Here is a 26,353-nt window from a genome sequence, read left to right as displayed (position 1 = left end):
GGTGCCCCGCCCACAAGCTGATTGGGCCATTTTGAATCCTATGGCTGTTTGGACCATTTAGCACCAATCAGCTCATAGCTCGCACCTGATTGGTCCATTCTGTGATCCAGGCACTAGGTATAAAAGGGAGGCTCCTGGGTTCTGAGGAGCCACAGCCAGAGCAGGCCTGTGGTGGTGCGGCAGGTGAGAGGCCACTGCCGGCTCTCACTGCTGAGGCAAGGTTCCGGTTCTAAGACCGCCCTGGCACAACATGGCTGTTCGACGCTGCCGCCTGCCACCTTCCTGGGGCACAGGTCCTGGCCAAACGGTCGGTCGGCACCACCCGCTCTCCGGAGGATGCCTCTGCTCCGATGCTGACTGCAGGCCTTGGATCTGACCCCAACCCCAGCTACCAGTTTCCAAAGTGACAAAATCAAGCTTTCAAAACAAGGATTGCCTTCAGAGTGTTTTAATTACAAATGTGACTTTGCAGCCCAGACACACAGGGCCAGCACCTCTCAGGGGACCCACCGCTCCACCCACAGAGCTGTGCGCACGGGCGTGGGCAGAGCCTGTGCGCACAGCAGGTTGTCTGCGGTGCTGACGCTTCTACAGAAAGAAAACAGTCACTGCTAAAGATGCGGGCTGAGATGGGCGCCGACTCTGGCCAAACACCTCGATGCCTCCGCAGCAGCAGGTGCCCCGAGCCCCTCCCTGGCGTGTGCAGGACTTGGCGGCTTGTTTTACACATGCATGCGGGGACCAACGCCCCAGAGCTGCGCTACGGGTGAAGCAGCTCAGCTGGGACGTGGGCTTGGCCTGCGGGCCGGGGAAGCCCTGGAGACCAGAGGGCACAGGCGGCTGAGGTGGGCTTCCCCAGGGGCCATCGGGGGCCTCCGTCAGCCGCTCAGGGCTCCTGGCTTCATGTGGATAGCATACGGCTGGGGGGCAAAGTAGATCCTGCTCTTCAGCAAAATACTATTCAAGTAGTTCTACCTTAAATATCTTAAAAGCAATCTTTACATTATTGAAGACTGGTAAAAAATACAGAATCTGACAACGTCTCACTTCATTCCACCTGATGCTCTGCAATCTCGCCGTCTCCTGTAGCTCACAAAGGGACCCCTCATGCCGAGAAAACAGCGGGATTATTTCCAAGGCCCCTGCTTTCAGGGGCAGAGCCCCGCGCACAGCCTCGCCGCGGCGCTGCAGGGAGGCCCGGCCCTTCCCCGCGCGTCCTTCGGGCGGGACAGCCTGCGGGCCCTCGGCTAGGCCGCCCACCGCTCGGAGGGGCTCGCAGACTGTTTTCTTTTCAAACCACTACGAAAACGTGATGGTCCCAAGTGAAGCTTTATGAAGAGGCTGCAACAAGAGGGAGCGTTTGGCAAAGGTCGGTCCCAGCGAGGCCCTCGGCAGGAGGCGGCAGCCCCAGGGTCGTCAGGGGCTGCTCCCAGCGTGGCCTCCGCACAGGCCCGGCCTCTCGGCGTCCGGTCCCAGGCCGCCCGGGGCCTCAGTAGATGTCGGGGCAGCCCGAGAAGTCCCGCTCAAAGTAGCCCCCTGCGTACAGCCAGTCGGGGGCCCCGGTGTAGGGGTTGCTGCCGGGGCGGAACCACCTGCAGGACAGAGAGGGGTCGGGCGCCGTCCCACCCTGGGTCCAGCCAGGCACGCGCCGACGCGGCCTCCGACACGCACCACCAAGAACCAGTACCCGGCCGCCACCCGCTCCCTTTCCAGCACCTGGGGGACCCCACACGCCACTGGCCGGGCGAGAACCAGCCACGTGACACGGCCGGCCCCGCGGGCCACCGCGGGCGTGTGTGGTGGCAAGGGTGGCCTGCGGGCTCAGGACAGGGGCGGCCCCTCCCAAGCACTGTCCCACCTGCAGTGTGTTTTGAAAATTTGCTACTTAAAAAATCCGCAGCAAAGAAAGGCTGTCCGTTCCCTGGACAAAACTGATGTGAGCATCAAGCTCTCAGAAGCCTAGTACTACAGCGGGGGCCGCACCAGGTCGGCTCAAGGGCGTCACTGGGCCTCGGGGACGGGCGCTGCGGAGCAGCTGGGTGGGGAAACCCAACCAACAGCCAAAGCACCCAATGGTCCTGGAAGCTAAAAGCTTGACATAAATTGTGCTCAACTGGGCCTCCCTGGGGGCACAGGGTTAAGTCTCAGCACTACGAAGCTTCCGCAGCCACTGCGGCTGAGTGCGATCCCCGGCCCGGGAGCTGCCCACAGGGCGCCGCAGACCTCGCCTGCCTCCCCGCTGCTCCCCTCGGCAGTGTGTCTCAGTGGATCCGCCTGTTCTGCTCCCCACCCTGTCTCCAGTGAATCCTCTCACCCCCCACACCTCTGGACTGTACCCCAGCTCTTGTATGTATAAATAGATCTTTAAAAAAAAAATGTGCTCGACTTCCACAGCATTCCAGTTCCCATCAGGCTCCTGGAATACGGTCACTTGAGCAACAAGCAAAACACAGTCAGTCGTGGCCACTTCAGCAAGAACACAGGCCTCGGCCCTGGCAGGTCTTGTCCACGTGCAAGGCCCGGCTCTCAGCACAGACCCTCCTGCCCTGGTCTGAACCAACCAGGGCGCCCTGGGCTGGGGGGCAGAGCAGGCTGACAGCAATGGCACCACACACTCTTCTCAGATGCCTCCTGCCCACCCACCACACCATGCCCCCCCACCCGCTTGCTCGGGCTCAGCCTCTCTCAGTGGCCCCTGCCGAGGAGTGCACTCAGGGCCATGTCCCTGGGCCAGGCTGGCACAGGCCGCTGCCAGCAGGGGCACCCTCATTTTGGGGGTGATGTGACTGATGAGTGGGGGGGGGCGGCAGCATGGCACCTGGAGAGCTTCACTTCCTCAGCCGAGCTCCTCGCTGCCGGGCCTACCTTGTCTGCCACTCAGCATCCTCTTTGGCACGCTCCCTCCGGGCTTCCCTCTGCTTCTCTTCCAGCCGCTCCTTCTCCTGGCTGGCCAGATCTGGGGGCGAGCACACAGGTCACGAGGCCGCGGAAGCGCAGGTCGAGGCCGCAGAGGGGAGCACTGAGCAGTGCCGGGTGGACCCCCCCAGGTAGAGCCCCACGTGGCGAGTGGCCTGCACCGGGGCGGGGGCGCGTCGGCCCTACGCTCCGGCCTGCCCCAGCCCGCGCCTGCAGCGGGACCCGAGCCAGAGCGGGGCCGGGAGACCTCCCTGTGCCGGGCGAGGCCGCCGCCCGGGGGGAGCGCGTCACCGGTGCTGCAAGGCAGCGGCAGGCCAGGCGCATGTCCCCTCAGGCGGCCGCTCTATGCCACGGCACCAGCAGGGGGTGCCTACCCATGTCGCCATTCTCCATGCCCCGGATGTCGGGGCGCAGGCGGCAGTCCGTGGGGGCCAGGGTCTTCTCCATGCTGGTCTCCAGCTCATTGAGGCTGACAGCGAAACTGGTGAAGTTGTACATCTGGGGACGGGCAGGAGGGGTCCACAGGGCGTCCTGCCCGCCACCCAGCACAGCCATAGACGCCCCCAAGCCCGCAGGTGGCAGCAGCCGGGTCGCCCACAGAGGCTTCCTATCGCGGTCACCCAGGGCGGGGAGCGCCTGCTGCCCCACTCGAGCTGGGGCCTCTAGCCTGGGCCCAGGGTCCCCAGGGCGCCTGCCTCCCGACCAAGCCTCTGGAGGCCGCAACCCAGGGCAGGAAGCGCCCGCAACCTGATCCTGCCCCCAGATGCCCCCCCGGCACCCCACTGCTTGCCAGCCACGGTGCCCAGGTGCACCGTGCAGAAGTGCCCTTGGAGCCCGCCCCTCCGTGCCCTACACCCTCCTTCCCTCACCCCGGGCCATGCGGCCCTTGCACCAGTCTGCTGAGGGCTTCTCCAACACAGGCCACTGTGGCCCTGCAGCCTGACCCCTGCCCTCCCTTCAGACCCCCAGGGCCTCCCACCCCTGGCACCAAGGCCCCCCCTCAGGTCTCCAGCTCTGCTCCTGGCAACAGGGCTCAGGTCTAACAGGCAGGGAGCACTTCCTGACGTGGGAGGGAGTGTGGGGCTGGTCAGCTGAGGCCTGGCTCCAGGATAGGCCCAGACTTGGGGAGGGGTGGGTGTCAGGGTGGGGGGCACAGACCTGGGCAGAGTTGGGGGGCCGGGTGTTGACCCTCCAGAGTAGCTTGCTGCCTGGAATGACTTGCACGGTCTCCTGAGCCTCAGGCATGGCATCCACCACGTCGCCCTCAGTCTTGTGGGAGCCGCCATCCTGAAACGCAGGAGCCCTCAGACCAGGCACCACCAGGCAGCCCAAAACGGCGCCTCACACGTCCGGAGTCCGCTCCACCCTCGGGTGGGCCTGCCGCCTGCCTCCAGGCCCTGCAGTCTCTGTGGAGGGCTCTCCGGCGTGGCCCCGAGAGCAGGCAGCTGGCCAGCAGCAGGCCCCCTGTGCGCTGTGCTGGGCTTGCGGTCGGGGCCATGCCAGGGGCCGCGTGCTGCCTCCGCATCTGCAGCCCAACACGGCGGGCCCCATCTGAATGCAGGACATGGGGGTGCTCACAGCCGCCGGTGAGACGGGCCAGCGGCCCGCACAGAGCACAGGAGGACCCGGGCACAAGGCCCCTTCAAAGTCAGCTGCGTGGACGAGCGCCCAGAGGCGGCTGCTGCTGGTGGCGCGAGAACCCCTAGGGGCACCCCAAGGTGGCGCCCGCGGCTGTGACAGTGCTCACAACTGAGTGGCGGGTGCTCGCTCGGCCTCTGACTCTAAGCAGACAAAGGGCGGGGAGAGAGGATTTGGCCTCGGAAGTTTCCAGAATGCGGCACATCGGGTGCTGGAGGCCAAGAGAGCAGCCCCAGGTTCCTCCCGCCGCCAGTGTGGGTACAACCCGGCCCTCCACGGCCCGAGCCCTAGGCCAGCGCAGGCCCCAGGCGCCGTCCCAGCCCTCACCGGCTTCGCCTTCTTTGGGGGGTCACCCCGCCGCTCCTGCCGCCTGAAAGACTCGTAGGCAGCGGCGTCAATGCCCCACAGGCACTCTGTCCACTTGCCATAGATCACGAAGAGCTTCTTCCTGCTGGGGTCACCGGGGTTCAACAGCAAGTCAGCACAGCCACATCCCAGACCACCAAAATCCAAACCAGAAGCGCCTCAGCCCTGGGGACAGATATGCAGCAGGCGCCGTCCACACCTCAGGGCATCTCTGGACACCAAGCCGAAGACTTGCACCCCAAGGCCTCTGCTCATGGCCAGTAGGACTGTCAGTGGGGGAGCACCACGGCGGGGGGAGCCCGCCACAGGGGAGCACCACGGCAGGGGGTACCGCACAGGGGCGTAGGCAGGGCCGAGGGGGGTGCAGGGGTGTCGGGGGAGGCCGAGGGTGCATGCACACGTGCATGTGACTCGGAAACCCAGGGCTGAGCTGCGCCCGACGCTGCACACGTGTGGGCTGCGCCCATCAGTCTTTTCCCAGACGTGCATGAAGCGCCCTCCTCCCACACCGCTGCCTTCCCGCTGAGCACCCCCTGGAGCCGCCCCGGAGCAGCCGCCGCTCAGCGGGCAGTCGCCTATCCTCCCGGGACAGGCCCGCCTCCGCCCTCGGGGCCACCCTGGAGAAACTCCTAGGCACCGGCCCCTGCCCCTCCCAGACCGAGGACAGTGTCCCGAGGCCCGGCCCGCAGGACTCACTTCCGGTCCTGGATGTGGCCGTCCACCTTGTGCAGCTCCTTCCCGAACAGGCCGCACGGCCTGAAGTGCAGCACACACTTGTCCCCCGTCCTGCGGGAGAGCAGCAGGTCACGGCGGCTGAGAACGGAGCCACACGGCTCAGCTCTGGTGAGGGCAACCACCCTGCTGGGTCCAAGCCCAGGCCCGGGGGCCGGGAGGGCGGGGGCCTGCGAGGGGTCCGCAACCCCACGCACTGTGCAGGGCAGGGCACAGCGCGCCGCGGCGCTACCTGTGGTTCACGACCTCCACCGTGCCGTACTGCTCGATCCACAGCTTCCCGACCAGCACGTTGTGGACACAGCAGGTGGGGTTACTCCAGGTGTAGGCCTCCCCGTGCCTGGGGGGACACAACAGTCTGAGGCCCACACAAGGCAGCGGGGGAGTGCGCAGACCCGGGCAGGATGCCCAGGGCACCTTCCCGGAGGGGGGTAGGCAGCCTGGGAGCGCCCCGGAGCATCTCCTCAGCGTGCCTGAACCCCATTCCCTCCCTCTGTAGCGCGACAGAGCTTTCCACGGAGACACCAGGGCCAGCCAGCGGGCGGGAGGCTGGGCTGCAGGGAACGCGGGGGCAGCAGGGGGGGCGCGGGCACCACAGCATGCCCCACCCTGCCCGGCTGAAGTGGAGCCGGAGTGGGCCGGGCCCTGCCCCAAGCTGCTGCTGCGGGCCGTGGCACCGCGGCAGGAGGACACGGCAGTGACCACAGCACACGGGGAGGGCTCGACAGCCACAGCCAGTCCTGGCCCAGGCCCGCCCGCCTGACCCTGGGCGGGCCTCTGCGGCCTGAGCGGGGCGGCACTCACTCGAGCAGCTCCAGCGTGATGGTGCCGCGGGGCTCGGCCTCCACGCTCTTGCCCCAAAACTTGAGCTTGGGGTAGATGGAGCCATGCAGCAGGAAGTCCTGGTTGAGGCCCTCCGAGTAGAAGGCGCTGACGGGCGGGTGGTGGCTGACCTGCTCCGAGATGAACCTGAACCCCAGGTCCTCCCTGGGGGCCGGGAGAAAGAGTCACTTTTGCGGCAAAGCCCCACGCGGGAGCTCAACTTCCCTTTCGAGGATGTGGTGGCCCCAGACGTGGCCTGTCCCCCTCGCCGGGGAGGGACCCCCTGCTGCCGCATGAGGCCGAAACCGCCACGAGGCTGTGTCGCTGGGCAGGCCGGCCCACCCCACCACGGGCCACCTCTGGGGCGCGGCTCAGGCCGCACGCGGGCTGGGGGAGACCCCACCCCCGTGCCCCTCAAGCCCCCGGCCAGGCTCAGCCTCGCTCCTGCTCCAGGCCCCACAGGCCGCAGCCCAGCAGCTCCTCCGAGGGGGCTGGAGGCCCACAGCACGCCGGCCCTCGGCCCCCAGGCCCCGGCTTCGCGGCGCGTGCCCGAGGCGCTGCTCGCCAGGAAGCAGGGACTGCAGCGCGCTCTCCTTTGCAATAAAAATGTCAGTTTTTAATTGTTCCGGAACTGTGACTACACCTCCAGTTGTAGTCATTAAAAATTATAAAAGCTAAACCACATAATTACTAACTTAACTGGAATCAGAATTTTCCATCGTTCCAGAGGAAGCAAGTAAAAAAATCAGATTTTAAAAGGTTGCCTGCCGAGGCATGTAATTTACAAAATGATCACTTGTCTCGGGAGGGGCGTGTTATTCCTGGCTGCTCGGGGTCTGTGGGCGAGCGGCATGGGGGCCGGGCCAGGGTCTGGGAGGGGCGCCCGCCACCCCCGGCTGTGTGGCCTCAGGGCAAGCCCCGAACTAAGTTCCCCCGGCCTGCGGCGTCTGGGTGCCCACAAAGCCCCCTGAGCCTTCCCAGCGCTTTGGCCACCTAAAGCCTGGCGCTGACACGCACGGGCCGCCCCTCGCGCTCAGGCCCATGGCCCCCGGGCCCTCCCTCCACGGCTCCGGGCTGTGGCGGGCGCCACCCCGCTCTCTTCCTCAGAGGCCACGCGCCCGGGAGCAGCTGCCGGGCACGGGCACGGGCCCCGTCAGGACTCGCCCCCACACAGGGCTGAGGTGGGCCCGGGATGGGGTCAGGCTGAGGTGGCCTCTCGGGATGGGGTCAGGTGAGGATGCTGCTTCTGGCCAGACCCTGAGTTCCCAGTGAGGACCATCCGTCCTAAGGGGTCTGAACCCAGCGCTGACCCCCTCAAAGCCCCTCACCCCTGGGGGGCTGACCACACCAAGCCCCACCATACCATCGTCCACCCTGGAAAGCCCTCCATCCTCCAGAACGCACCCCGCAGCCGGGATCTACAATGCTGGGGACCCTCTCCCTGAGTCCCGGGGTGCCACCCCCCCCACTGTCTTATTTGCGCTGCAAGCTGACTCCTGGCAGCTGATGCCCCACATTGCAGCGTGTCCACGGCCACGAGATGCTTCCCTCAGGTACACTGCACATGGGGGGCCACCAGGTGGCTGGGGGGGGGCTGCACACCTGCCCCACACTGGAAAGCCGGCCAGGGGGAGCCTCCCACTGCAGCCCCCCCCTTCTTCTGCTGTGCTCACGTATTGTCTACAATGACCGCACTCTCATGACTTAAAGAAAATGTCCTGAGGGTCGGGACCCACAGGCGGAGGCGCTCTTGCCCTTGAGGCTCCCCGTGCCCTCCCGCTGGCCAGGCGGGGACGCCACGACCTGACCGCTGGTGGACAGCTGGGGTGCTGTGAGCAGGGCCGCAGGAGCCGGGCCTGGGGCGCTGGGGCAGCACGGGGTGGAGGGCCGGACGCGCTCGTGCCCGCTCGGGCTCAGCACCAAGTAGCTTCCCACCCCGGGATGGCCAGCGGCCCGGCCCGTACCTGATCAGCTCGTACGTCTCTCCCAGCAGCGGATTGAAGGGCTTGCCGGTCCTCTCCCACTGGGAAGCCACGGCCGACACGGCGAAGGCGGCCACAGACTGCAAGCAGAGGCCAGGGCCGGCGGGCCGGGCGGGGCGGGTCAGTTCCTGCCCGCTGCTCCCTCCGGTGACTTCCCACCATCCTCGTAACACATCGAGGTTACAGAGCTTCCGGAAAACACGCTCACCGCCACTTCCTCAAGGCCACAGAGCAGGAACCCGCTGTTCTGCACACCCCCCCGCACCCACGTCCTGCACCCGCACCCCACACCTGTACCCGCACCCCAACTGTACCCCATATCTGCACCCACACCCCACACCTGCACCCACACCCCACACCTGCACCTGCACTCCACACCTGCACCCACACTCCACACCTGCACCAGTCTGGGCCCTCCTGCAGCCCTCTGGCAGCCTCGGTCTGTCCGGCTCACATGCACACACTCATGCACACGCGTGTGCCCCTGCACGCTCGCAGCACACAGGCAGGTGCGTGCACAAGAAGACTCCAAGCCAGAGGCTGCCCCAGGTGCAGGCTCCTCCCACAGCCCCGCCAACCCAGGTGGGTGCAGCCCGGGAGGTCAGGAGGGGGACGGGGGCCCACCTGCATACGCTCCAGGGGCTGCGCCTGGCGGGAGGCCCTGTGCAGCAGGTGCACGTGCTCCATGTACTCGGTGATGCGCTGCAGGAAGCTCAAGGGCTCGTTGAAGGCGACAGGCATGGTGATCTTGGACAGCTCCTGCGGCCAGATGCCCAGGTCACGCCCGGAACAAGCCCCAGCCACCCCTCAGGCTGCAGCTTCCTGGGGGCACCCCACGGCGAGCCTTTGCATGGAGGGGAGGCCCCCCACGGGGCAGCCCAGTGGGACGTCCACACCAGACAGCCCCTGCAGCAGCCCCCACGCCCACATGTGCTTCAGGCTGCTCGGGGCTGGGGTCCCACGGCAGAGTCCCCCAAATCCCGAAGCACCATCATGAGTGCCCCATCACTCCAGATGGCTGGGAGACCCCCACAGCAGGCCCCATGCGGCTCTGCCCACAGGCCCTCCAGGTGCCTGCCTCAGCTAGGCCGGCAGAGCAGCCGGGGAGACCCAGGACGAGCACCCTGGGGTGGGGATCAGAGGCCCAGGGGGAGGGGCAATGGGTGCCAGGAGCCGGCCCCAGGCACCCCGGCAGACACAGCACCCAGGGGCCCCTGGGTGCACAGGCTTAGCGACTGTCCCAAGGAAACCGGGTGCCCCAGGCCCGCAGGTAGGGTGAGGGGCCAGCGGGCGATCGGCAGGAGGAAGAAGAGCGCTCGCTGCGCCCTCAGCCCCGCCTGGACCGGGGCGGCAGGGGCAGGGCAGGCACCTGAGTCCTCAAACTGATCTCCGAGGAGCGAGAGGACTTCGGACTTGCACTTTTAAGACAAAAGGAACTTTCAGAGCAACCTCTAAACATCAAGGATCAAGAGGACAAAGCAGCTCCTGGGGCACAGCCCCCCCCAAGAGGAGCCGCGAGCCCAGAGGACAGGGCGGCAGAGGCACTGGGCCTCAGTGGGCAGTGTGGGAGGGACAGAGCCAGCGGCCAGTCCCGTGGATCTCCCCCAAGCCACCCCTGCTGCTGGGCTGTGTGGGGGGGGGGGGCTGGGCTGTTGGGGGCTGGGCAGTGTTGGGGTGGGGGCTGGGCTGGCGGGTGGGGGAGGCAGACTCAGGAGAGGGGAGGCTTGATATTGGTCAGCACAGCTGCTGTGGCTCCCGGGAAGGCCTGGAGGGCAGCTGGGGCACCCCTCAGCACGCTGGGCCGCCGCACTCCCCAGCAGGAAGGGGGTGAGCGCCAGCGGCCCTCCGCGCACGCACCAGGCCGATGCACTTCTTCAGGATGCTCCACATGCTGAAGTCGCTCCTGGTGAACATGGGGGCGGGCAGCGCCGTCCTGCGGGAGGTGGGCGGGTGGGGTGAGCCAGGCCAGGCCTGCCGGCTGCTCTGCACACGAGCAGCTGCACCCCCCAGCTCAGGGCGCAGCAGCCAGGCGCCACCAAACCCAAGAGGTTTCTAGGGACATTTTGGGGGCCCCACTGGGGATAGTGCGCCACAGCCAGCCACATGGCACAGCGCTGGGACAGCCACGGCCACGGCCCAGGGCAACAAGACCAGGCCAGAGGCCAAGCCCTCTCCAGAGACTATCCCGGGCACCTCCCTTCTTCAGCCAGCAGTGCCAGGGGGCCTCTCAGGCAGGGGCATCCGCGTAGCCAGTTCTGAGTTCGCGGCCCCGCGGGCTCCAGCCCATAGAGTGGCGGCGGCTCGCTCCAGCAGACCCTGCCCTGGGGGGGGGGGGGGGGGGGGGGGGCAGCAAGAGGCCTGATATCCCGAGTGCCGCGTGTCAGGCTCCTGGCGGCCAACACCCCAGGGCACCCCAGCAGGCCAGACTGCGAGGGCACCCCAGGACCGGAGCAGGGCTCTGGGAGGTCCAGACCAAGGCACGGCACCCCGCATGGCCACAGGGCAGAGGGTGGGAGCCGAAGGGCGCAGGGGGAGAGGGGCCCGGCAGACACGCCCGACGTGGAGAGGCCGGGAGCCCCTTGGGACCCGCGGCTGGCCCAGGGACAACAGGCAGAGGGGTCGGGGCAAGTGGCCCGGTGCTGGCCGCACCCCAGGAGGAGGGCCCACCACCGCGCCCCCAGGAAAGGGATGTGTGAGCCACCACGCGGGCTGGGACAGAGGCTGTGCCCAGGGGGCACTGCGGAGAAGCAGGGGGTGCCGCGGGGCGCTGGGGCCGCAGAGGCCCACTCAGGAGGCAACCTGATCACTCCTGCCCGGGCCAGAGGGACGCGGGCGCCCCACACTTCCCAGCCCTGACTACAGGGCCCCAGGCGCAGGCAGGCTGGGGTGCCTCTGGGGCGGCGGGCGGGGGGGTGAACCCCACGGCGCATCTCACACCGCCGCCCACCACTGTGCCGGGCAGGCTCCCTGCTGAGGCCAGCCGGGCTCGGGCAGAGCAGAGGGCCCAGGAGGGCGCTCACGAGCAGAGGTGGGGCGGCCGGGCCTCCACTGACCACGCAGCCAGCAGACCGCCGGGAGGCCCTCAAGCCGGGGCCACATACCTGTGCTTCTGGAGTCCGTTCTCTTGAGGGGTCCGCTCCCCAACCTTTCCAACCCCATTGCTTCTGCCGGGGTCCACGTGGATCACCCCGGGGACTCTAGGCGTCGCCTCTGAAAATCCCTCAGGAGAGTGGCTGGAGGCAAGGCCTGCAGGAGACGAGGGTGTTCCCGCAGCCGCGGTGGCCTGCAGGGGTGGGTGCGCGGACTCCCCCGACGGCCGGCAGCGGGACACCCCGGCAGGGGCGGGGCAGGTGTGTGGGGCTGCGCGTGTGGTGGCGGCTGCGCGTCCCCCCAGGCCTCAGGCGCCCTCTCCCCGGCTCCAGGCCAGGATCCAGCCCCCGCCCATGTGATCCGCCAGCCCGCAGGCCGCACTCACCCGTCAGGGCGTCGAAGAACTCGCCGTCACCGTCCATGCTGCAGCCCCACGCGGCCGCCGGCCCGGCCGTCACATGGGCGGGGGCTGGATCCTGGCCTGGAGCCGGGGAGAGGGCGCCTGAGGGGGCGGCAGCCGCGATGGGGCTGCACGGACCCCGCCAACCACAACGTCTGGGCGACCCGCGAGGGGGGCGGGGAGCCTTGAGAGCAGCGTCCCGTGGCCCCCCGCCCCTGCACGCCCCATGCCCCAGTGCCCCGAGCGGCACAAACCGCTTGGCCTCAGCTCACACTGCCACGCGGGCACAACCTGGGTGAGAGGAAGACAACTGCTGGCCCCCAAGGCCCGCCCCCGTGAGGGTCCGGAGCCCCTGCCAGCACGCCCTCTGCCTGGGGGGTGGTCCCTGGAGGAGAGCCGGTAGCTACGAACAAAGCGGGGGGGCAGTCTGAGGCTCCCTCCCCCTGGTCTTCCCCATTCTCCCATCAGCCCAGGGACACTGGACGCTGTAAAGCTTCTGGAAACATCCATATGAGCCTCACACACAGCTGCGAGGTCTGCCTGCCTGACAAGCAGAGACACCACGGTCACACCAACGCCCTTGGACACAGGCCCCCGCAGCCTGCCATGTGCCCTCGCGGCGCTGCGAGGACCCGGCCCGAGGAGAGAGGCGCGTCCAGGACGGCCGCAGACAGCACCGCCGGCCACAGCAAGGCCCTGGGGTGGGCCCCGGAGGCTCCCACCGCAGCCACAGAGCCACAGGCCCAGCAGGGCACCGTCTGTCCTACGAGACTCTGCCTCTTGGCCACGGCCCAGCCCTGCCCACGACCTGCCGCCACCCGAACCAGCATGTGCCTCGGGGAGGGACACGGCCGCCTCTGAAGCAGCCGCAAGGACTTGCGACTAAGAGTCCCTGCCTTTAACTGCCAACCTCAGGGGCACAAAAGCAGAAGACAGAGGACACACGACACCAGCCCAGGGACACGGGCGACACGGCCAGGCTCTGGTCTGCAGGACAAAAGCCAGCTCTGCCACCAGTCATCACAGAGAGACAGAAAGACAGAGACAGACAGACACCGAGACAGACAGCAAGACAGCACCAGGAAGGGCGAGCCTCGCATGTCATGGCGCTTGCGGGCTTCCTAACGGGCCTCAGACTAGAGCCCGGGGAGGCAGAGCCCCGCAGGTCAGACCCGGCTTCTTCAAATAACGTGCAGAAAAGAAGCAGAGGCGGGGCCTCCCCATCTCGGCCGGGTCTGTGGTGTGACGCGTGTGGACGCGCCTCGAAACTCACTGCCACTGAATGTGCCATTTATTGAATGTCAACTGTGCCTCGAAAAAGTCACTTTCAAAAAAAAGGTGTCGGTGCCATAACAGCATTTAGGTTTGAGCCGCACAGCACATGGACGGACTCATGAGACGTCTGAGCTTTCTTCAAAACACCCGGGGCGGCGGGTATGTCTCGTCTCTGTAAAAACAGGTGTGACAACCTAGAACACAGCTGCACAGAGTAAAAAAAGCACAAAACCATAGGAATGACCTACTTCTGCAGTTAAATATCACTTGTGAACTTCATTGTTCAAAACAGTATAAATTATATTTAATAAGATAAGGCCACATTAGCAAGCAACAGCTGGGCAGAAGTTAGGAAGCAGAGGACTTGGCGCCACCAGACACCAAGCAGTTCTGACAGACATGCACAGAGCACCCCCCACCACCAGCACAGGCTCCTGTGCACAGAGGACAGTGTCCAAGATGGACTACAGGTGGGACCACAGGTGACGTCTCCACGGATTAAAATAGAGGTGATACAAGCATCTTCTCCACTAAATATAAGAAGATGAACTTAGAACTCAGAAACACAAGCTGGAACTCTCACAAAATTGTGCCAATTAAATAACATTCTCTTAAACAATGAATGAATCAAAAAAGACATCACAAGGAAATTAGAAAACATTTAGAATGAGTGACTATGAAAGCAGAGCACACGCGAACATACGGAACACAGCGAAGGCAGCAGGAGGGAAATCTACCACACTCACAATAAAGCCAGAACGCCCTCAAATCAACCACCTCGGTCTCTAACTGGACAAAGAGAAAAAGAACAAATACCAAAGCTAGAAGAAAGAAGGAAATTATAAAGGTAGAGCAGAAGTAAATAGGAAATAGAGAAAAATCAGTGAAACCAAAAGTTGGTTCTTTGAAAAGATCAACAAAATTGACAACCTTCAGCTAGATGGACGGAAATCAGAAACGAAGCGGGGACATGACTAGCAACCCTACAAACGTAGAAAGGGGTGCCAGAGAGTGCGACGGACAGGTGAGCACTAACACAGGATCACCCAGGAGACATGGACACCGTCCTAGAGACAAAACCTACCGAGACTAAATCATGAAGAAAAGAGACTGCGAATAGACCAGTGACAAGAAATCAAATCAGTGGTCAAACTACTCTTTTTTTTTTAATAATTTATTTTATATAATTCTTACATCATTTTTCATCAAACTACTCTTGATCAAGGAAAAATCCCTGAACCTAGGCCTCCCCGGTGGCGCAGCAGGTTGAGGGCGGGCCGTGAACCTGTCGGCTGTCTCTGCCGCGCGGGTTCGATCCCCGGCTGGCCAGGGAGAAACCCGCAGGGCGCAGCAGACCTCTCCTGACTCACCCGCTGCTCCCCTCAGCAGGGTATTTCCAGTCAGTCTGCCTGTTCTGCTCCCCACTCTGTCTCTGGGGGATCCTCTCACACACACGCCCACCCCACATCTCTGGCCTGTGCCCCAGCTCTTGTATGCATAAATAAACTCTTTAAAAAAAAAGAAAAGGAAAGAAAAAGAAAAATCCCTGAACCTGATGGCTTCCCCAGTGAATTCTACCAAACAGTTAAAAGAAAAAAACTACACCAATTCTCTTCAGATTGTCCCAAAAAAATGAAAAAGAAAGAACACCTTCTAACTCATACTGTGAGGGCAGCAGGATCCTGATACCAAAGCCAAAGACACAACAACAACAAAAAAAGGCAGAGTAATCTCTCTTCTGTTTTTTTTTTTTTTTAAAGATTTATTTATTTATGCGTACAAGAACTGGGGCACAGGCCAGAGGTGTGGGGTTGGGGGGTGAGAGGACTCCCCAGGGACAGAGTGGGGAGCAGAACAGGCAGAGCCAGTGAAACGCACTGCTGGGGGGAGCAGCGGGGAGACAGGAGGGGTCTGCTGCGCCCTGTGGGCAGCTCCCTGGCCGGGGATCGAACTCGTGCTGCAGAGGCTGCGGACAGCTGCGTAGTGCGGTGCCCAACCCCTTGCGCCCCCAGGGAGACCCTAATCTCTCTTCTGAAGCCAGAAGCAAAATTCTCAACAAAATGCCAGCAAATCCCACACACTTGGCAGCACAGGAGGAAGCCGCGTGCCGTGACCAGGTGTGGCCTGTTCCTGGAGTGCAAGGGTGGGTGGCCAGGGTGTCGCTGGGTGTGATTCATGCCACAGTAACCGAGTGAAGGGGGAGAAAGTGACAATCTCGAGAAAAATCTGACAAAATCCAGTACGTTCTCATGATGAAGTTACTGAGACAGGAGCGGAAGCGGGGACTCGCCATTTTCTCACGATCCTCCACCAGGGTCCCAAGCCGCTCCAATTCAGAGGAAGCTTCTCCTCCGACAGTGCAAAGGGGAAAAAATTCCCCACTCACATCCCCGGGGAAAGCCAGCAACAAGCCCGCGAGAGCGATGAAATACCTGGATGCCGCAAAGGCGACACGTGCCGAGCCCTCGGGGAGGGCCACGGTCAGGGGTGAAGACTGAGGCCTTCCTCGCAGGCCGGGGCAGGGGCCCTGCTTTTGCTGATTCTATTCAGCATGACGCTAGACGGCCTGGCCAGAGGCATTAGGTTAGAAAAATAAACTACAGGTACCCAAGCCAGGAGGAAATAAATGAAATTTTCTTTGATTGCAGACGACATCACCTTATATGTAGAAAATTGTAAAGATTCCATATTTAAAAAAAACCTGTTAGAGCTGATAAAAGCCAGTGAAGTAGCTGCACAGAGTGAGCACACAAACCTCAGCACCTGCAAACACTGACAATGAACAACCTAAAAGGAAATCGCAACAATTCCATTTACAATAGCGTTAAAAGGAGTAAAGGATTTAAGGGTTAACTTAATAAGGGGAGAAAGACTTCTGTGGGGGCCTCCCTGGTGGCGCAAGGGGTTACGATGCAGCTGTCCTCAGCCTCTGCAACAGTTCGATCCCCGGCCAGGGAGCGACCCACATGGCACGGCAGACCTCTCCTGTCTCCCCGCTGCTCCCCTCAGCAGTGCGCTTTGGTCAATCGGCCTGTTCTGTTCCCCGCTCTATCTCTGGGGAGTCCTCTCACCCCCGCACCTCTGGCCTGTACCCCAGTTCTTACATGCATAAATAAACATAAATCTTTTAAAAAAAAAAAAAGGAAAGACTTCTGTAGTGAAAACTCTGCAGGATGACAGAAAGCAATCGAGACAAGGGCGGCAGCACCCCATAGAGGGGTCTGAAGCGCACGCTCCAGCTGTGAGCGCCGCCCACGCGCTGACAGGCAATGCAACCCCTGGGCAAACCCCAAGGTCATTCCTCATCAACAGGAAGACTCTTCCTAAAACGCACATGGAGCACAAGAGGCCCAGAGAGCCTGAACTGACTTGAAAAAGAGGAACAGCTGCAGGCGTCACACTTCCCAGCTGCGACCCGACTGACGAGAGCAGCGCGGTGCCAGCGCACAGGCGGGCTCATCTTCGCAGAGGAGAGTCCAGACCCAACCCGGCACACGTCTGGCCACATGAAGTCCTGCAAGGGGCCTCCCCCAGAGGCGCCCTTCAAGCCTGAAGGAAGATGAAGCCCCACTCCCCTGTGACTGGGAAGACCCGTAGCAGAAGCCCAGGGCAACCCCTCTCGGGCCACGGGGACCTCTCCAAAGGCCGCGTGTGCCTGTAGCTCCAGCCCCCGCCTGTGGTGCCAGGGCACTGGTCTGCTGGTTGCTCATCCAAGCACCCCAAGTGTCAGGGGCCAGGGGAAGGAATCAGAGCGGCCTCCGGACATGGGTCCCTTCTGCGTGGGCGGTGTCCTGTCCTGGCAGGGGGGACTTGCGGCTCCACGAGGCACCAAGAGGCACCAGCGGGCCTGCCCCAGCTCCGCAGGTCTGCAGCGGGGCACTCGGCCACTGCGCCCTGAAGCTCCCAGCCTGGCAGCCGCAGATGCCAACTCTGCAGGAGCAGGGCCACGTCACACGGGCCTGCACTGGGCCCGGAGTGAGTCCATGCGAGAGAAAGTCCCTAGACTCGACGCAGGAAAGCGGGGTCCAGTCAGGCTGTGCAGACCCCTCCACCCCTCCAGGCGCCTGCAGCCCCAGGTCAGAGCTCCAACCGCACCTCCTGCTGGGGCCGCCCCCCGCAGGACTCTCGCCCCCAGGCCGCCCGCTCCACTCCCTCATGTGCTTGTCACTCTGCAGGGAGTGACCAAAAGCAGACCTGGACGGGCCCAGCCCGCAGGAGGCGGCCGAACCCTGCCCCCCCGCAGTGTGTTTTAATCAACCCAACACAGACCCTGGAGCGTGGGCTGCAGCCCCGGGGCCCCCGCCCGCCTGCGTGCCCACCCCGCCTCCACCAGAGCCCGCGCAGCCGCCCTCGCCGGCGTCCGCCCCTCCGGCCTGCCCTGGCACTCCGGGCACTGGCCCGCCCGACTCCGTGTGCTGGCATGAACCCGGGGTGGGCGCCCACGCCCAGGTGTGGGAAACCCACCAATATCCAAACCTTCCCCCGAAAGAGAAAAGGGAAAGCCGCAGGACCCACGCCGGCTCCCGGTCCCCCAGAGAGGCGGCGCGGGCTCTTCACCAGGACCTCAGGGGGGCCCGAGCCAGAACGGGCCAGGACCCCACGGTGCGTCCCAGGTGGGGGGGCACGACAGCCACTTTGTAATCTCAGGGGCCGCTGAGCCTCCTCTGGACCTCAGGGTCTGACAGCACAGGAGGGGGCTGCAGAGTGCAGGGGGTCCTGAGAAGACCCTTCTCACACCCGCACCCCCATGCACCCCGGCTGGGACAAGCCGCCTCTGAGAGCTGCCAAGCCCAGCGGGGGACGCTGGTAAAGGCCTGAGCCCAGAGGGCAGGCGGGTCTGCCCCCGGCAAGCACCCTCGTCCCCGCTGCCGCCCGTGCCCGGCGCTCCTGAAAAGACGGCGTGGCTCCCAGCGGCCGTCCGCAGCCCCAGGCCGGGCTCACTCATGCCAAGGCTGCACGGGGTCTCCCCGACACGGAGCACACAGGCTCGGCCAGGCGCCCCGCACGTGCGGGCAGCTCCCCCACGGCCCTTCGAGGGTCCGTGGCCCGGAGCCCCAGGGGCCAGAGGGACCCGGCGATGCACCTTGGCGCCTGACAATTGACCCTGTGAAGGAAGGGGGTGCCTCAAGCTCACGACACACCCGAGGGGCCGTGTGACCCCATTTAGAAGGAGGGCTGCAGGGGGCCTCTGCTCAGCACCCCGGGCTGGGCCCTGCCGGCCTGCGGTGGGGCCGAGACAGCTACCCCGGGGCTCGCAGCAGCAGGCTCGGGACAGGCAGGAGCTGCAGCATGGGCTGTGGGGCGCCCGCCGTGAGCAGGACCCGAGGCTGCCGCCTCGAGGGGTCGGTCTTGTTCCAGCGGCAACTTCCTTTTCCACGGAAGGCGGCAATCGGCCCTCAGGTGCGGCACGTCTGGGGCCTGAGCCTCGTCCTTGCCAACCAGCGCGAAACTCAGAAGGCGTGTGACAGGCGGGGCGTGTGAGCAGGCCCGAGGCGCCCCTGTGCCTCAGGCCCACCGTTCGGGGACCCCGGCACAGCCTCCCCAAGAGCGCAACTCAGGGCTTTGCCAGTGGCAGCTGGGCCCGGGCAGCGCGTCAGCGGCCCAGCCCGGCCACACTCAGTGGGGACAGAGGCCTCTGGGCCCTGCCAAAGCCTGGCCTCTCTCCCTGCACTACACACGCCCTCCCGATGACCCTCCGAGGGCACAGTCCCGCCGGCGCAGGGCGCTTTCCTCCCACCGAGCCAGACCACGCAGGCCCAAGAGCCCCAGCCTGGGCCCCATGCAGCCCCAGAACCGCACTCTCGAGCGGGGGACAGCAGCACCCCGCGCCAGGCCAGACCCCTAGGGAAGGCCTGGGCTCCCCGACACCGAGGAAGCGAAGGCAAGAGACAGCAGACCTCTGCCCAAGACAGAAGAGCGCAGGACCGGCTCACCCCCGCGAGGAGCCCCGTCATAGGGAGGCGGGCGGCACAGTTATAAGGGGGAGGGTGGCAGGAGCAAGTCCCAACTCAGGGCATTTCCCAGGGGTGCCCAGGGTTAGAGAACTGGGCACAAACCAGATGCTGCGGCAGCCCCACTCGGGCAAAGTGCCCCGCGGGAGGCTGCCCCTCGAGACGGGCAGGGCCGGCCTGCCCGGGGCAGCTCTGAAGGGCTGACTTCTAGTCCCGGACTCGGCAGCTGCCCTCCAGACCGTGCCCGCCCCGCCAGCCCCAGCCACCTGCTGAGACCAAGCCCGAGCCAGCCGGGACCACAGGGGCCTGGGTGCCGCCTGGGGACGACGCGCACGAGAAGAGACAAACACTCGGACTCAGAAGGAAAACCTGCAGCTCCCCACGCTCCGGGGAGCCGCCAGCACACTGGGGTGTTCTCAAGAAACATGCTTAGGGGGGCCTCCCTGGGGCGTGGGGGTCAGTCTCAGCACTATGAGGCTATCTGCAGCCCCTGCGGCCTGCGGCCATCCCCGGCCAGGGAATGACCCTGCGGGCGCGGCCGTCCTCTCCTGCCTCCCGCTGCCCCCGCAGCAGTGGATTCCAGTGGATCTGCCACTGCACCCCACTCTGTCTCTGGGGAATCCTCTCACCCCCGCACCTTGGCCTACACCCCAGTTACTGCATAAATAAATAAAATAAATATTTTTTAAAAGAAACACGCCACGGACATTGCAATGCTGTGGCGACTTAACCCCCAGCTCCATGATGTCACCAAGTGCCCGAGACCAAGGTCCAGGGCTTCTCTGGCGCCCCACTTGCTGGGACTGTGTGTGGCGGCTGGGAGGACAGCACGGTCGGGGAGAGCAGGGTGCTCCCGGGGCCCGCGGCCTCAGTGCCAGTCGGCCACCTGGGGCAGGAGCGGTTATGAACAGGGAGAAGCAAGCCCTGGCCAGGGTCAGCTTCCAGCGCTGACACCGCCAGCCGGGCTGGCTTGGGTGGAAGCGCCACCGAGGAGGCTGCCGGCAGCAAGGGCAGGGGAGCCCCGGGGAGCCTCTCCTTCCACCTGCTGCTCCCTGGGCCCGGGCGGAGGCTCTCCAGGGCTGGCGGGGCGGGAGGCCCACTGTCTGGCACGGAGGCCCTGAGAAGGGCTGTGGAGCCCAACTGACCACCGCTGGGACCGCAGGTGGACGGAGCGCGGGACGCGAGAGTGGGGCTAGCTCCAGAGCTGGTCCCAGAGCCGCAGTCCCGGGCGGGCATGGCCTCGTGCTGGCAGGGCCGCTTGGGAGACGCCGCCCCGGTCCCAGGAAACTCTGCAGTCTCACTCCAGCCGCAGGAAGGACGCTGAGGGGAGGCAGGGCCGCCTCCCACCCGGGCTATCACCCCGCACCCAGCACCCCGCGCCTGGTACCCAGTGCCAGGCCACTCCGCGCCCGGCACCCCATGCCTGGCACCCGGCGCCAGGCCACCCAGCGCCAGGCCACCTGGCATCCGGCACCCTGTGCCAGGCCACTCCGCGCCCGGCACCCCATGCCCGGCACCCCGCGCCAGGCCACCCAGCACCCCGCTCCCGGCACCCTGCGCCAGGACACCCGGCGCCCGGCACCCCGCGCCAGGCCACCCGGCGCCCGGCACCCCGCGCCAGGCGGGCGAGCGCTCGGACCCCGCCGGGCGCGCACAGGGGCCCGGGCGGGGCTTCGGGGCGCAGCGCGTCCCCTGGGCCGGGCCGCCTCGGAGGCGGAGCCGCGCCCTGAGCCCCGCGGGCGCCGGCCGAGCCCTCGAGCCCCCGCGCCGGCCCTGCGGCTGCCCACCCGGGCCCGCCGGGCAGCGGCTCGCCGACCCGGGCGCAGCCTCCGGGACGCGGGCCCGCGGCGCCCGGCCCGGCCCGGCCCTTCGCGCGCCCCCGCGCCCCCAGGTGTCCCCGGCCCGGCCGCGCGGCGGGGACGGGGCGCGGGGCTCCGCTTCCCGCCGGCCCGGCCCGGCCCGGCCCGGCCGCCCGCCGCCAGGCCCGCCCGCCAGCCCGAGGCCGGGCGCCGCTCCCCGCGCCCCGCGCCGCGCGCTCACCTGGACCGCGAGTCCCTCCCGCACCGGCCGCGCCCGCCGCCCGCTCCGCCCCCGCCCCGCAGGCCAGCGACCCACTGACACCGAGGCGGAAGTGCAGCCGGCCGCTCTGCCGATTGACGGCCGCGTTCGCCACTCGCTGCGCCCGGCGCCGTCGCGTCGCCCGCCGCCTGGCCAATCAGCGCCCGGCCCGAGGGGCGCACCGGGAGGCGGGACTATGCTAATAACGTCGCCGGAGCGACTACACCCGCGGCCCCGCAGGAGCCCCGCCCACACGGAGGAGTGACGACGCGGGCAGCCTACCACAGCGGCGAGGGGCGGGGTTATGCAGATATAGACCCGAAAGGGGCGGGCGGGCGGGAGGAAGGGGCGTGGCTGCCGGGACGCGTTTACAAACAGGCGTCAGGTGGCCTGGGCGGGGCGCGCGGACCAGGTGACCGCCCCCCCGCCCGGGGACGGCCTGGGCGTGCCCCCAAGACCCGCCTCAGCTCCCCGCCGTCGCCCCTCCTCGCCCGCGCTCGCTGATCCCCCGCGCCCGGCGCCCTTCGCCTCCGCCGCGGGCCCCGCCGAGCGCTGGGCTCGGGGAGCCGGAGCCGGCGCCAGGGGCCGCCTCGCGTCCCGCGGGCCGTGTGCCGGGGCAGGTGTCCGCCTCCGAGCCCCGGCTTCCCCGCGCCTCCCCTGCGAGCAGTGGGAGACAACTCAGCTGCCTCGGGGCTGCCCCAGGACAGGCGGGTGACCTGGTCACTGAGGGTCCTCCCTGGAACTTTGGGGTCTGAGAACTCAGACCAGAGGGGAGACTACGGTCAACCACTGCCCCTTCTGCCACAAACGCCCCCAGAACTGTGCTAGGTGATGAAAGGTGAAAGTCTGGCCTCCCGGTGGGCATCTTGGGCCTGGGGGGTGGGGGCGGGACTGGGAACAATGCCCCCGGAAAGCAGGAGCAGACCCCCAAGTCAGCCAGGCCCTGAGCCCCGCTAGGATACACACCACTGCATCGCCTCCTCTGCTCAGGCCCCACTGAGGTGGGACCAAGGGAGTGGGGGGCCTCCAGCACCCCCAGAGGCACTGGCACCACCAGGGATCTCTGGCCGCCTGTCCCAGGTGGGCCTCTGCCCACCCTTCAGCTAAGTGGACACTGGCACACAGGTCATCCTAGGGGACCGCCTCAGGGGAAGGGGCAGGCCTTGGTGGCCACTGTGGCTCCTGCGAAGCCTGTGCCCCTTGAATGCCAGTGGGGGGAGTGGATGAGCCTTCAGTGGCAGGTGTGGGGCCCAGAAAACCAGCCGTCCCCCAAGTCGGGCTGGCACGGCTTGCGGTGGGCCCGCTGTCAGCTGGCGCCCAGACGTGCAGAGACTGAGAAGGAGCTCTCCCAGCCTCTGCTGAAGAGGGAAACCGGAGGGAGGCGGGCCGGGCTCAGAAACAAAGGCGTTGCCATGGTTACCCCCAAGAAACAGACTCCAGCTGGAGAGAGGGAAGGGTGCGGTGTGCAGGCCCCAAGCCTGGACAAGGACAAGGCTGGTTGCCATGGAGATGCTCTGAAGCTTCTCGTGGGTCTGACCCGAGTCCAGCGCCCGTCCTGGAAACCACCCCCTCCCCCCACACTGACGACCCTGAGACTCTGACCCTGGGCACCTCACCCCCATCACGGGCTCGGGCTCCTACAGCATCAGGGGCTCGAGCCTTAGGAGAGGCCGGTGTCCAGCGGACCCTCCAGGACTGAGCTTGGCCTCCCCCCCGGTCTCGGGTGCACGGCCCGGTATGCGGGCCCACCTTCCTCAGCAGGTGCCGTACACTGGGCTCCAGGCGCTGCTGCTTCCTCCTCCTGAGCCGCTGGGCCGGACTGGTGGTCAGGCGGGCAGAGCCTCGGGCCACTCGGGGGCAGCTTCCATGGTCTTCCCCGGTGGAGCGGCCGGGCAAAGGCCGGAAGGCAGGAACCGAAGACCAGGCCCGGGGGTCACATGCGACGGAGTGAACAGTGACGCCCGTGTGCAGTGGGTGTCCTGCCATCACCCCACTTCACAGAGGGGCAGGCCGAGCCTCCGCGGCTGCTGGGGACCAGCCACACTGCAGCCTGGCCGGCTTGGGGCTCGTGAGGAAGGAGACTGCTCCCCGGCTGGGCTGTGCCTGAATGGGGTCCTGGGCCCTGGGTAGGGCTTTCGGGCTGACCGATGACCTGCCCGTGGGGCTGTCCTGGTGTCCCCTGGCTGGGGGGGGCGCGCGGGATCCTGGACTGGGTCAGGGAGCAGCCACCCCCACCCTGAGCACGCGGCCCGCCCGCTCCATCCCCGTGTGCACGCTCGAGTGTGAGAAGTGTTGTCTAGGGGTAAGTTTGGGGGCACGTGTGACCCCTGAACTGCTCTGAGGCCGCGCCAACCCCACGGTCATGCCCACCCCCACCAGGATGACTGCAGCCTCCCCCTCCCAGCCCCTCCCGGGAGAGTCGGTGGGTCTGGCGGCCTGAGCCCCGCTGACAGCCGTGCCGCTCCTGGGCTGCCCGCTGGCCTGGGGGTGCCTGGGCTGGCGCGTGGGGGCTGGGGGCCCCGGCCTGTGGGACACACGTCCTCGTCCCCAGCTGGCACACTCCCTGCTTGGTCCTCCTCCTTCCACCTCATCTGGAGAGGGCAGAATGAACGCTGTTGCTCCCCTCCAGATGGGGAAACCGAGGCTCAGGCACAGGGCTGCTCGCCTCCAGCCCCCGGAGTGCAGGGCGCTGCCCCTGCCCGGACCTCACGGTCACTGCCCTGACGGGCTCTGGCTGGGACTGGTCCCTCATCTGGGCCGCACCGGCGCCGCGGCCCCATCAGCTGGCGAGAAGGCGACGCCCGGCCTGGCTGACCAGCCCTGCCCCGGGGCCCGGCCCCCGCCCTCCCAGGTCCCGGGGAGGGCGCCCCCCACGCCCCTGCTCAGCGCCGGGCGCCCGCTGTCTGGCCGCCGGAGGGTGGCTGACCACAGAGGCCGGCCCTCACGTGGCCCACGCCCAGCTCCCCATGCAACTCTCGAGTCTCCTGTGCAACGTGACAGCGCCTTCCCGTCCCGGAGGAGAGTATTTTTAGTTTTGAACCCACCACGTGAAGAGAGACAAGTTATCAATAGCAGCGCAAAGGGCTTTTGCTTTTTTTCCCCGGTGGCTCTGGGACCTGAGCCGCCTGCAGTGCTCGGCGCCCGAGAAAGCAGGTTCCTCGTGGACGCTCACCCGCGCCGCCCTCCGCAGCTCCGCCTCGCCCCTCCCGGGTGCTCCAGCCGCCCCCACCCTCCGGCCCCTGCCCGGGCGGGCGGGGGCGGGGGTGCTGGGCACAGGGCAGAGAGGGCCGGAGGCCCTGCCCCAGAGCAGGCACCGATGAGGGGCCCTGGAGGTGGGGCCCCCACTTCCCCACTCCCAGGGGCCCCTGGCTTCGGCGGCAGCCCTAGGGTGCCGGCCCCAGCCGACCCGAGTCCAGAGAAGTGGCTCCGCGAGGGGTCCCCAAACCAGGTGCCACGGAGCCCCCAGGCCTTTCAGGCTGCCCTTGGGCGTCTCTGGAGGAAAGCGTCCCGGCCGGGGGGTTGGGAAAGCTGTGTGAGCCAGGGACGGGCACCTCTCCAGCGCCGGCTCACAGCCCTGCCCCCGGGGGTGCCGGGGTGGGGGGCTCTGGAGACCGAGAGCCTGGGACTTCTGCTGCCCCGTCCTTGGAGCACCTGCGGGGGCCTGGAGCGCCACCTGCGCGCCGGGGGACACGTGGGCCGTCTGGCCGTCTGGCCGTCTGGCCCTCAGGCCCCGCTAGCACGGCGTCTGCGAGGAAGCCCAAAATAACAGAGGCTCCAGCCAAGGAGACACGTGCGCTCCCCCGGGCGCCGGCAGTCCAGGCGGTCCCTGTGGGCCCAGCAGCAGGGGACGCGGCCCCCTCCGGTGCCAGCTCGGGCCTCAGCCTCCGCACTTGGGGGCTCAAGGCGGCTGCTGCGGCTCCAGCCGTCACGCGCGTCTCGGATCAGGAGGGCGGAGAGGGGAGCGGGAGGGCAGGGAGCTGCCCGGGGCGGTCGGCCCCTCTGAGGCCGCCCCTGAAGACGCCCCAGGGGCTCCAGCACGCCTCCTGGGCCAGAGGCCCCGCTCCGGGGGCCACAGCAGGCCACGTGCACAGCGGAACAGGCGTGGGTGGGGGGCGTGTGTGGTCGCTGGTCCTAGGACCTGCCTGCTGGCCTCGGAGGAGACCCCCCGGGCCCCCCAAAGCCCGTGCCCAGGGCTGCCTCTGGCCCCAGCTCTCTCCGGGGAGGCCCAGACACACAGGCCTCTCGCGAGGCGTGGGCTCCGGAGTGGCCAGGCCAGAGGGGCAGCGTCCTCGGCGGGGGCCTCCGGCTCAGCCCCACCCGTGTCCCGGCGCCCCATGCTGAGGAGCTTCCGGTCCCCCCCACGCCCCGCGGCCCAGGCCGCCTCTTCCCTCAGACCCGCCAGGTTGTCGGCCTGGCCTGGGCAGGGGCAGCCTCGCGCCGCTGGGCCACAGGGGCCGGGCAGGCGGGCTTGGCCCTCCCTCCTCAGCCCCGCGGGGCGCGTGGGGGCGGGAGGCGTGTGCTGCCTCGGCGTGGGCCAGGCAGGAGCGGGAGGAAGACAGCTTAGGCTGGGATAAATTTAACTTTCTGGAGCTGACTGCGGCGGCCGAGGCCCTGGGGGCCTGTGGTGCCAGGGAGCCGCCAGGCGGGGGCGAGGGGGCACGGTTCACAAGTTCACCGGGCTGGGCCCGGAGGGTCTGCAGGCGCCCGGCCACGGGGGGCTGTCCTGGAGCGCCCAGCCCGGGCCCCAGGCCTCGCTCCCCGCAGTGCACCTGGAAGTGGGGCGGCCGCCTGGAGCCGCGCTGTCCGGGCGCAGAGCACAGGGCCCGCCAGGCAGGCCGGGGCTGCGGCCACGGGGCGGCCGCGGGAGGCAGCAGGGGCGCGGGCTGGTTTGTGCCGGACGCCATCCCGAGGGCCCCCCGGAGGCAAAGCCGGCCTGACCTCCCCAGCTGCCCAGGGGGCTTGGTGAGCGCCCCGATCGGCAGCAGGTCCTGTGGGTCCAGGCCCGCAGTTACTTGGCAGAGGGGCCTTCAGCCCTCTGCTCCCCCAGGGCTCCCTTAGCTGCACCGAAGACGGGCTCTGGGAGGGGTGGGCCGGGGGCACAGCTGGGCCTGCGTCCACCTCGG

The 26,353-nt window shown here is 66.8% G+C and overlaps 1 protein-coding gene across 2 annotated transcripts; it reads right to left on the bottom strand.

The window, feature by feature from the left end:
* Nucleotides 1-419: 419 nt before the first annotated feature.
* OSBPL2 (oxysterol binding protein like 2) lies at nt 420-21,232 on the bottom strand. Of its 2 annotated transcripts, XM_037501086.2 has the most exons (14): nt 21,213-21,231; nt 11,932-12,027; nt 11,558-11,702; nt 10,314-10,389; nt 9,081-9,215; nt 8,439-8,536; nt 6,457-6,639; nt 5,885-5,992; nt 5,617-5,706; nt 4,882-5,005; nt 4,075-4,203; nt 3,291-3,414; nt 2,866-2,956; nt 1,455-1,592 (listed from the first exon to the last, which is right to left on the bottom strand). In XM_037501086.2, the coding sequence occupies exons 2-14, from the start codon at nt 11,966-11,968 to the stop codon at nt 1,490-1,492; spliced, it is 1,443 nt and encodes a 480-aa protein (XP_037356983.1). In that variant the 5' UTR covers nt 11,969-12,027; nt 21,213-21,231; the 3' UTR covers nt 1,455-1,489. The 2 variants fall into 2 exon arrangements, with proteins under 2 accessions (XP_054554557.1, XP_037356983.1); XM_054698582.1 differs by lacking the exon at nt 3,291-3,414 and having other exon boundaries at nt 420-1,592; nt 21,213-21,232.
* Nucleotides 21,233-26,353: the final 5,121 nt, after the last annotated feature.

This window comes from Talpa occidentalis, unplaced genomic scaffold (assembly GCF_014898055.3).
Source record: "Talpa occidentalis isolate TD23 unplaced genomic scaffold, MPIMG_talOcc4v2.1 talOcc4.10, whole genome shotgun sequence".
Lineage (NCBI taxonomy): Eukaryota > Metazoa > Chordata > Mammalia > Eulipotyphla > Talpidae > Talpa > Talpa occidentalis.
This window is presented reverse-complemented; position numbering and strand designations above follow the sequence as displayed.